This window comes from Pygocentrus nattereri, chromosome 18 (assembly GCF_015220715.1).
Source record: "Pygocentrus nattereri isolate fPygNat1 chromosome 18, fPygNat1.pri, whole genome shotgun sequence".
NCBI classification, from domain to species: Eukaryota; Metazoa; Chordata; class Actinopteri; order Characiformes; family Serrasalmidae; genus Pygocentrus; species Pygocentrus nattereri.
Genome location: NC_051228.1, coordinates 16,116,585 through 16,128,168, shown reverse-complemented (window position 1 = coordinate 16,128,168; position 11,584 = coordinate 16,116,585). Strand labels below are relative to the sequence as shown.

At 39.4% G+C, this 11,584-nt stretch overlaps 1 protein-coding gene across 1 annotated transcript in view; it reads right to left on the bottom strand.

Annotated features, from left to right (window-relative positions):
- Positions 1 to 968: 968 nt before the first annotated feature.
- The window catches only part of zswim6 (zinc finger, SWIM-type containing 6), a 78,456-nt gene continuing 67,840 nt past the window's right edge, over positions 969 to 11,584 (bottom strand). Inside the window, exons 11-14 of the mRNA XM_017693664.2 lie at positions 7,743 to 7,900; positions 5,380 to 5,543; positions 5,168 to 5,249; positions 969 to 4,782 (exon numbers count right to left, since the gene is read on the bottom strand). Of these exons, the coding sequence (XP_017549153.1) occupies positions 3,920 to 4,782; positions 5,168 to 5,249; positions 5,380 to 5,543; positions 7,743 to 7,900 (1,267 nt within the window). The 3' untranslated portion in view covers positions 969 to 3,919. The remainder of the gene's footprint in view (positions 4,783 to 5,167; positions 5,250 to 5,379; positions 5,544 to 7,742; positions 7,901 to 11,584) is intronic.

The window sequence follows — 11,584 nt, the reverse complement described above, 5'->3', positions numbered from 1 at the left end:
AGGAGAAGAAACAGATGAAAGAAAGAAAATGAACAAAAAAACTGAGTGAAAAGAAGAAAGCAAAAAGAAGAAAATAGTTAAAAGGGGAAGTGAAGGGAAAGGAAGGGATGAAAGAAGAAGAAAAAGAATGAGGGAAAAAGAATGAAGGAAAGTAAAGGAAAAGGAACAGATCAAATAAAGGAAAAGACATGAAGGAAAGAAAGAAAAAAGAAAAGTAACAAAAGGGTGATGAACAAAAGGGAGAAAAGAAAAAGAAGCAAAGAACAACAAAAATGGAAGTAAAGTGAAAAAAAGAAAATGAAAAAATTAAAGGAAAAAGAAACAAAGAAACCAAGAACAAAAGAGGGAAAAGGGCAAAAATAGAGCCGGTATTTCTGGGATTTTTTCACATCACTCAGGTTTGTTTTCTAATGAGTGATTTTTTTGTGTCATACATTTATTTATGTTTTAAAGATCTCACTCTCACTCTCCCTGTGCTGGTGTTTGAGTAGTGGGTGAGCTGCTCAAACGCCCCTGAAGAAAACCAGAGATGAAGTTGAACAGTCTCATTCACACCATGGATGGTGAGCAGATCTTTCCCCTTGAGCTTGTTAAGCTCGTCTGATGTGTAAAGCACTTCTTGCAGTAGCGAGAAGAAGTTTGGTGCAGCTGATCAGAAGGTGATGCTGTTCTCTGCTAAGGACGATCAGCAAATCTGCTTCAATTTCTCTGCTATGTAGGACTTCAAACTCTGTCTTGACTCTAGGCTTTTCAATTTATTTTCCCATTAAAAAAAAAAGTTATAAATATGCAGCTTTCCACTGTGACAGTGAATATGGTACCTTGAACCTCAGTGAAGGTAAACAACCTCACCTTAAGGACCATGTTGTATCTTTAGGATGCATTTACATTGTAATCTGGGGGACATTCTCTGACAGCATAAATGTTTTTCAAATGGTTATGGAAACAAAACACCCACAGAACAAATGTTCCTCTCAAAAAACTAATTTTAATTAAAACAAAAAAAAATGTTGAATCATTAACAAGTTTATAAAACAGTGATTTAGTTACATAAATAAATTGATATCGGTGTATCAAATCTTAAATTCAACTTCATGAGCATGTTGACACGGGTGATGAAGTACAATCGTTTACCTTTTATAATAAATAAAATGGAGAACATGGTATTTCTGTTTCTAAACAAACAAACAAACAAACAAACAAAAAAAAGAGCTACAGACATACCTCTAAGGAAGGGGACAGGAGACACTCGACAACGCTTTGCACCAAAAAACATAGGAAAACTGCTTTTTAAAGCACAAGGTACAGAACCATCAGCTATAAAAGAAAAAAGAAAAAGGAAAAAAAAAGAAAAGACACTAAAAGTTGTAACCAAAGTTGGTTGGCTTTCATTTTAATGAACAAGGTTTGGTAAGTTAGAACTCCAGTTTGGTTATTTTAAAGCGTTAAGACAAGGCAAGAAAGAAGGCTGTTCTTGTTTGAGGAATTCTAGAGGAACAAAATGAAAATGGAAAAAAAAAAAAGCATTAAAAAAATGTGGAACAGTCAGACCTACACAGCAACTTTCTGTCCTGCACAAAGTCAAGATATCAGCAGAATAGGCATGTGTACATGTTATTGTGCATAAAAAACAAAAACAAATGGAGCTTCTTCGTGACTCGATCGTCGTGGAAAGAGACGTGAATGTGGTCAGGCCGATATTACTGCGCGCGCGAGTGTGTGTGTTTGCTCGGAACGTTAATTTACTAAAAGTTTCGGTTTCTGCTTGGATCTACATTTCTAGGCGCTTTTGAGGCACACGGGCCTGCGATTTGTTGCATTCCCCTATCTCTTAATGCTAAGGCTTGCTGCTCTGGTTTTTTGGAGTGACATCTAGCTGCTGCCCTGCAGACGAAGCCCCTGGCTGGGCAAGTGCTCGGCTTGGGTGGAAATTAGCCCATTAGCTAGCGAGCTACTCAAGTTAGCTAGCTAGGTAAGTACTGGCAAACTTTTGTTAACACTAATAAACTGTTTCAGACTCCTCAGTAAGCTAGCCACATTCAATTTACAGTAGCTAAGTGAAGGAAGTAACTAACCATAGTCCTAACAGTACCAATCTTACTCAGCGTTAATGTGAACTACCTCACCAACACTTTAATCAACACTTCAGTTAGCTAGCTAGCGAGATAGTTCACAACACCATTAGATAAAGGTATGTTAGCACTAAAAAACTATGTTCCTGGAGGTTTGCTCCAGGAACATAGTTACATAAAGCTGAATAACTTAAAAAAAAAAAAAAAAAACACTAGACAGTGTAGCTATCCCTATCTTTCATCCTAACCCTTTCATTTTGAGGGAAGAATTTACAGTAGCTAACCTGGTTAGGCAGGTAACTAACCACAGCCCTAACCTTAACCATTTTACTCAGCGTTAATGGGAGTTACCTCAACACTTTAATCAACAGTTAAATTAGCTAGCTAGCTAAAGTGCTGGTGAGGATAGATTATTTAAGATTAGGTTTGGTCCAGGTACATAGTTACATAAAGATGAATAACTTAAAACCACTCTTTCTGTGTGTTAGCTAGCTAGGTTGGGGAAGTAACCATAGCCCTAACCTTATCCACTGTACCCAATATTAATGATTTAGCTACCTCACCAACACTTCAGCTAGATAACTAACTGGCTAACATTCGCACCAGCTGGGTCTTTTTCTGGCCAAACTGAGGCTTCGCTACAGGATGGCTTGGTCTGTAGGGCGGCAACTGGATACTACTGTTTTTTCCGCTGCTCTATATTCACTGGTGCCCTGTACAGTTGGGTGTACACTGGATACATACATTTTGTATATACATACAAAACACAAACCCCCGTTCGTGTATTTTTTTTACCCCGATATAGCAGTTGGATCATGCAGTCGGCTAAGGTGACTCTGCATAGGTACCCAGCGTACAAAAGTCCACTGTCCAATTCCAGCCCCCTGAAGCAAGGCGCACTTTTAGTCCCTCTGATATGTTTTTTCCTTCTTTTTTTTTTTTAAACCAAGGTACTGCAGCTTCAAGTATTTTGCATTACATAGAATATTCTTTTATAAATTAGTTAACGTATACATTTTTTTCAATATTCAGACATATACTATCATATATACAGTACAATAAAATGCTCTCATTCTTTTTTTCATGATCATTTTCTTTTTTTTTTCTTTTTTTTTCTTGAGAAATCCCTGAGAATGTATGTCGACAGTCGCTAAAGTTTCCACAAGCGCAAGCACAATGGGTTTTTTTCTAGGTGTATCTGTGAGCATCTGTATATTATGTGACATGCTTCTGGATGAACAGCACTGCAAAGCCACGTAATTAGCCTGGTAGAAACAGAAGAGAAAGGAAAAAGAAAGGAAAAAAAAATTACTACATGTCCCAAACTGGTTTTTTTAGTTGTTTTTCTTCGTATCCAACACTTCTTTAGTACACTGATAACGTGTGAATGGATTAGGAAGGAGTAAAGCTGGAGCCATACGAGGTACTTGTCACTTAGGATGGAGGTGCTCTGTTTGGTTTAAAGCCATTTTTCTTCTCTTTGAGGCTGTGAATGTTGACAGATATCTGGAGTGCTATGTGGGCTTTTGCCACTGGACAACATATACTCAGTGTAAACCAAAAAAAAAAAAAAAAAAAAGATTTTTTCTTTTTTCCCCCTCTTATCGCTCTCACGCACTTCCATACAAATAAAGGGAAACACATAAAACTTCCACAACATGACATTTTTTTTCCTTTTTCGCAAACTAAATAAGTCTATACACATAATACCGGTGTGGCTCTTACTGTTTTTTTTTTGTTGTATCATTTTCTGTTTTTTCCCCCCCTATTTTTTTCCTCGTTGCTTTAATTTAGAAAGGATACAAAGGCAGACTCAAGTAAAAGGAGAAAAAAAGGAGATTTACGGCTTAACCGAACCTCTCTCGCACGAGCATCATCAGTTTCTTTTTGCCTTTGTATATCTGTTTTAGGTTGTCTATGAACTGTGTAAATTGGATGTGTCCGTCGTGTGCCATGAGGAACGTCTCTCGGGCTTTGCTCAGGAACTCGATGAACTCGCTGTAGTGGCGCGGGCTGATGTGAGTTAGCCGCGAGTGTGTGGTGTTGATGTACGCCCCGATTGTGGCATCCAGGAGCTGTCTTAGTGGGGCTTTGTCCAATGACATCAACTTCCCAGAGTTCCTGCGGCTGTGGAGCGCCACCATGCCAGGCGTGGTCAGCGTGCACCGCCGCAAAATGTCAGAAAGCACGGTGGCGCACTTCACACTTTTGACCACTAGGGGTATGATGGCGGCCAGCTCGTTTTTGCCCAGGGAGTGGCTGAGCGCGCACGCCCAAAGCACGTCGTTGATAGCTGGGTGCGTGTCCTGGTTGTAGCTGAGGTTGAGGTGGGCCATGGCCAGGGTGGCCAGTTTGTAGGCCCGCATGGGGTAGCCACGGTGCTCCATGTAGCGTGCGATGGTGAACAGCTGCGTGTAGCTCATGCCTGTGGTGGCGGCATCCAACACGATCTGGTAGGCCGTCTCAAAGGCAATGTGGTCCTTCTCACAGAGGGTGAGGGCTGAGAGGGCGCAGTTCTGTGGGTCCTTCATTGCACACTGCAGTGCCAATGTCCGTGCACTGTTGGCCAGGTTCTCCTGCTGGTGGCAGTCCAGGTGCAGCCGGACGATGGTGCTGTTGGACATGACTGTGGTAGCCACAATGCTGGTGGCCTCAGTGGGTGTGAAGAGGGTAAACCAGCTCTGCATGATGCTATCCAGTGCGTAGACTCCTAAAAAGAACCAGATTAGTAATTAGTCACCATGTCCAGACCTAGAGCAACAAACTGAAATTAGCAGCAATCCAATAAAAACTTGCTTTTAAAAGAATATTTCAGTAAAAAACAAGCCAAGATTTGTTTGGTGTCTGAAGTGTGCTTCTTTTGTTTTGCACAGGAGCTACAAGGCTAATGTAGCCATCAAGTAATAGAAGCTTATACCCCAATCACTGCTAAATCATCATACGTTTGCCTCATATTGTACTGAACTGTTAAAATTAAGTAAGTGCAGAATTTGCAAAATTCAGGCTTCAGGAATGCTGCTAGTTCAGTTTTAAGCTATTTGTCCAGAGCTAATGGGACTGACACTATGAAATGATGCCAAGTGGCTCTAACTTACCCACTTCTGTGGCACAAGTGACTAACCATCGTACCATCTCTCGTCTTCGCCAGTTCAGTGTTGAAAGCGTCATTCGCATAACCTTTTGGAGAAAGAGAGTGAGATATGAAGGCTGTGACAAATGCAGGGGCAAAAACAACACATAGAAAGAAAAGCATGGCATGACTAAGCAGAGGAGCCTTCGGAAGAGATTAGTGAAAGAGAGTGTTTACCTGAAGGCCCAGCTCCAGGGACACTTTCAGCAGAGTGATGTCAGGCAGGCTGTCCATGAGTGTGGCTATTTTAAAGGCATCCTGCGCTAGTTTAAAGATATGAGAGGACGAGTGTATGTTCTTCTGGATGGACTCTAATACTGTTTCCAACTTTCGAGCATCACCTAAAAGCAAAAGGGGACATAAATAAAATGTTTATCTCTTCAGGACTCTAATAAGTCTGAAAGGGGTGGGAAGGATTACAACGTGTTGTGGTAGGAGGACCAAAAGATAGCATTTTCCAACAGCGATTATCCACTACTGCAAGTACTGTAGGTAGGCCTGTTCCAGTAAAAGAATGTTCTAATTCAGATAACTGTGTGGAAACTGATCACAGATAAACTGCGGAGTTTTCCATAGCTTTGCTTTATATTTGACAAACATCAAGCTTCATCTCACATGCTATCCACTTCAGTGAGGGACAGTCTCAAAATTACTGGGGGAAAAAGCAAAAAAAGGTGTTGCTATTATTATTACTCTTATTAACTTTGTAAGCACATCTGCTGAATCTTTCTGTGTACATAACTTAATAGCAACATTTCTGGACATTTTTTATTGCTACCATTGTCCAAATTTCTTGAGCATTCACACCTAGGTAGGTCACGAGTAGGTTGTCATGATTTTTGTTGAGATAGAGAGGAAGGGCAGTGTTAAGGCTACATGGCCCTCCAAACCGAGGTTTTTCAAAGAAACACTCCAAATGGAGTATATGTAGGGGGGGGTTCTGTTTATGTGCCGCAATTTCCAACACTGGATGATCTCCGAAATCACATTGAAAGAGCCGTCAGTACAGTGACACCCAACATGCTCAATAAAGTATGGGATGAATTTCACTACTTTATGCTCACTTAAAGCATTTACAATTTACTGTATTGTTCGGTAATGATTCACAAGTGAAATAAATCACTTTGAAATCCAATAAATCTTTTTGAATCACCGTGTATTGTGGTCCTTTTCTTCATAACAAGCACAAAAATTCACTAGCAGTATACTCATGTCTCGGTAGCTAGTTAGCTAAATTTGAACAAGGAGCTAGCAAATAGCTGACTTCACCTTCGTACCACTGAAGAATCACTGCAGACTGGCAGGGTCAGCTACAGAGCACCGCTAGTAGCCTGTTAATGATGTACTTTTTTTATTTGATGGTTGTCCCATTTTGTAGAGGAAGACTATCCTTTGTAATTCCGTTCCAAGAGGCAAAGTGACACTCAAAAACAAGGGGCAGGGGTAAAAATAAGAAATGTGACTGGACCTTACTGTAGTAGTAGTAGTAGTAGTTGTTGTTTGTCATCTTTATTTTTGCCATGAAAGTGTAACTCATCAGTAAAATAACAGCTATGAATACTGTCTAAGGCTGTGGTGTCTGTAGTCACTCAGCTCATCCTGACTGAAAGCTGAGACAAAGTGTTTTTTCTGTCTCAAATCTGTTTTGCCTGATGTCTGAACCCTGATGCTGTAGTCTGAGGATGTCCTTGGACAGGGTGCCAAAATAGCACAGCTAAACAACTGTGTTTCTTGCCTTTCATCAATGTTAAGAATAAATGTGGTATTAATGTAGGACATCACCCAACATTTAAAAGCTGCATTGTGTTCATGTGGAGGGGATACTACTGTCTTCCAATGGTTTGCATGAAATCAATAATTAAATAGTGTTTATTTTATTTTTTAAAATCAGCAATAAATCAGTTGTTACCATCATGAGGGCCTTTTACAGGGTTGCTACCTCAGTCCTTTAAAATTCCTGGACACTCAATCAGTGGCTTAATCTTTTACTACATTAAGCAGACATGTAGCTATGCTCACAATGCAGTCTAAGACATATGGCAGTTCAGCTACAGAACCAAATTTTCCACAGCTAATGCATGTGCTGCCTACTGCCTAAACATTTCACCAACACTGCACCTTTCCCAAACAACTGTCCACCCAGTGAGTCAGCACTAGTGTCAAGCTACAGCAGCTGGTTTGTTTACTCAGTGTGTATAACACTGACACACACAAGAGTTAGGTCAAAGACACTGGGGTGATTTTAATCAGCAAGAGGTCAAGGTCTGCAGGAGATTTCATGTTTATGGCTTTCAAAATAATTTCTAAACGTTAAAATTACACCACCTTGCAAATTCTCATTTGCAGTGAATCTGAAGCAAATTGCACTGTTTGTCATCTGGATTTGTAACTCAGCTTCTGGAGGTAGCCAGAGACGGAAATTCAGTGGGGAAACCTGTGATTAAGAAAAGTGTTATCTTCTGACAGCAATTGCAACTGGGCTTGATTGATGGGTGTGCTGGCCAATGAGTTGTGTTCAGACAGTGTGGGAGGCATCTAACCTTTGGCTGCAGTGAGCATGGTGGACGCCAGCTCACACTGTTGGGACTCGATGTGGCTGAGGGTGAACCATCGTGGGTAGCGGTTAGGAACAACGGATACTATATGGTGAGGCCGGGACATGTCACCGGAAGGAGCGGTGGATTCCAACACTGGTAATCTAAAACAAACAAAACAAATAAATAAACACAACAAAAACAACACGTTACTTGCAAAGAGGTGGCTTAAATTTTCAGACACAAAATTTAGCTCCTCACACGAAGCTCCTCATACTAGGATTTGAACAAAGAAAGTATTCAGCATCAGTAATGATTTAAAGTTGTTGTCCTAGGTCAACAATACAAACCTCTTAGGGATATTCATACCAATCCATACTTGTTAATACCAAGCTCACAATGCAGTGACTTTACACAAGTATAGTGATATAGAGGACTCATTAACGTTGTAGCCAGGGAGGATATCAGAACTCATCTACCCAAGCTGGTTTACCGGCCGGCCGGCTGATTAAATTTAATAAGCCCATCCTCTTTCCCTGTAAACACACTGGACTTCTTTAGGTACGAGGCCCTGAAGGCCAGGGTGGAGGTACAGCCTCTTCAGAACTGGTTTAATGAGCTCAAGTTAGAAATACAGTTGAGTAAATGTCTGTTTTCCTTGGTTACTTTTCAGTTTAGTTTTAAAATTAAGCCATTTGCATCTATTCACATTACAGCTATTTGCTAATGCTCTAAAATGAACTTTTAGGCAATAAAAATAATGATATTGACCAACGGTAAACTTATCACTCCATACAAATAAAGTAAATTATGCATTTGTATATGTCAAATATTATTACCCACATACATGTATGTTTGTGGATCAAATAAGCAGATATGCGTTTGTCTACAAAAGAACTAAAACCAAACAAGTAAAAGTACCAATCAATAAAAAAAAAAAACAACAAACAAAAAAAAAACAAATAAACAAAAAACTCATATTGGGAGAGTTCCACACTTGGCTCTTGTCACTGTCTGAGGAAAATGCTGAACTTTTCACCTGCTGTGGAAAAATAGCGGCCCAGGCCCCTTGGCTCTGAAAGACCACGTTGTCCTTTTCCACGGTTATTACTGCGGATTTAAAACCTCGGCAAAACACGAGCCTGGAGGTGGCCTAGGGCACGGCTCTTGTACAAAGGGCCTGTCTCTTTAAGGAACCACTGCAGGGAGGCTGTTTGTTCGGACGCTCACTGTGTTTATCAAATATCGCTATGAGGGCAATAGGAGTAATTTGTTCTTGATCCGTATCCAACTGGATATGTTCCCTCGCTTTAAGACCATGGCTTAAGAGGATGTGTAGAGAACTTTCAAGCAAGAAATGAGAGTATGTTTTTAAGAGGACTTACAAAACAGAGGCTTTTTTTATGCATGGATGTTTACATTTGACTGCAGCGGCCCAGATAGTGCCCTCTCCTTGGTAAATTGGCCATTAGCTGCAGGCATGCTGTGCAGCTCCATATACAAAACCTACTTCTGAATCTCAAAAGGGTGAGGCTTTAAATACACTGGTCCCGCAGCCTAAGAGGTTACAGTATGAAAACATAGCATGGCCTGTACATTGTGCTACCAGTCCTAATAAATTTGATTATGCTGTATATTTGGAACAGAGACAGACATAGGATTATCTGCATTGCACCCTCAGAAGCAGACATATCACACCAAATGGTACAGTATGCTGTTAATTTATATTCAGGCTGTAAAAGGAAACATGGTATCTGGAGATCAGCGCAGGTCTAAGCCAATTCAACAGAAAGCTGTTATTTGGACAGCAAGTTCTTTTTATAGAGCGAGTCGATACTGAGCCTAGGGCCGCAACCATACCTAAATTTAGGTGGATCTTTGTTTGATTCAATTCACTTTGTACACTCATCCCCAGCTGCAAATCTGTGGTAAATATAATCCAATCACAATACAATTTTTTAGGGGTTTGGTATTGGAGGCGTATCTAAACCAGAAAACATCGAGTGACTGAATGACGTACACAGGGAATGAGGAAGCCAAGGAAAAACAGCAGCCATTTTAGTTCACACTTTATAATACCAGGATGTTGTTGACTGTTTCTTTTCTTGTCTCTTTGACCTCTCATAACTGTTGACAAATTTGCAGTAACAAGTGAGATGATGCTGAAAGGGGAATTTTTTAAATTCCACATTATTACTTTATTGAAATGTATACAGTCAGTCAGAGGGGCTTGATGTGAAATTCTACAGTGTCAAGAAATTTAGAGTATACATTTTAGGAACTGTTTTGCCTTACAATGCCCTGCATGTACATCTGTACATCACAGAACAAAACACTATCAAAACTATCATAAAACAATGTCCAAGTCATCAGGCAATAGATTCATAGGCAGTTAATTCATTTAATAAGAGGCATTAAACTCTTCAGATGTCTGGTTCCTATCAAAATCACTGTACAATTCTTACTGGGTAGGTTTCTCCAGAATGGAGCACTTCATATAAAACCCATTCTGATTTACTTTGTTTACATCGGAATTATTTACATTTTTACTGATTCAGTTGTTTGTCTGGCAAATACTCCACTAATCACCAGCTTGTACTGTTGCTAGGACAGAAGGAACCAGACAAAAATGTCAACGAACATACACATAAAAATTATTATGCACTATAAAACTTCACATATTTTTTTTGCAATATTAATAAGAAGTATCATTTCACTGAATATGCATATGTCCATGTAGTGTTGATGCATTTTCACACACCAACACTAACACACTTCCAAACGGGAGTGTAAAATGAGACAGTACCCAAATTAGACTTGACCCCACATAGCTATTCCCACTTTTTCTAAAACTAATTTTCAGTCGCTATGAATTATTTAGTGAGTTTTTTTTAGAAGGTGGTGTTTGATTAAACAATGTGGCAGATCACTACACCCTCACACAGACACTTCATGGTGGGGACAGGGTGAAAATAAGAGGTAGACATGTTTGAGAGTGCACGCTGTTTTCTGTAAGTGTTGTGGATGTAAGGTTTTAAAAGTAGACCATGACTGATTAATCTTTTAAAAACTGATTAAAATGAAGCTTTTGTGAATCCGCAGTGATCAAACAGCAAAATGCAATACGATAAGATGCATTGTTTGTCATTATGTCCATTTCATTGTTTTGTTTGTCCTTTTTACAAATTACTCAATTGTCAAAATCAGAAGATTACTTCAGTAGGGAATCAGAAGGCCTAATGGTTTCTGTGAAATGAAAAAAGTGTAATTTGTTTTTTTTTTTTCATTTAATATAAAAATCACATAATATAAAATAACAACATTATTGTAGTAATACTTTTATTCATTGTTATGTTTTGGTTAGACAGAAAGGGTTAAATTCTTGAAATGCCTGATTGAGAATGATCATTTTTTCCCCTCCATGCTATGCATATACATAAAGCCAAGCAAGTTCTTGTTTGTTAAGACTTTAATATCCAACCTATTGGGTCAGATTAAACACTAAATTAACAGTGGAATCAATATTTTGATTTCCAATAGGTGGAACCAATTTTGTGAGAAACTTCACAAAATATGTAGGTTCAAAAGACTGAGCTGGAGACATTTCAATTTCCCAAAAGTGTCCATGTAATAATACAAGTGTCTATATTTCACTGTTGAATTTTTTGCATATCTTGAATAAACAATGGCCATTTCATGTTTCATAAAAACACTTTTTTTCTCTGGCCCACAGATTTGTCATGGCTCTTTTACTTGTTGAGTTTGACATTCCTTTGTTTTTTGACATTTATGGGCCACACTGAAAGCCCAGCTCCTAGCCACGGTTTGCTACTGGACTGCCTGACTAC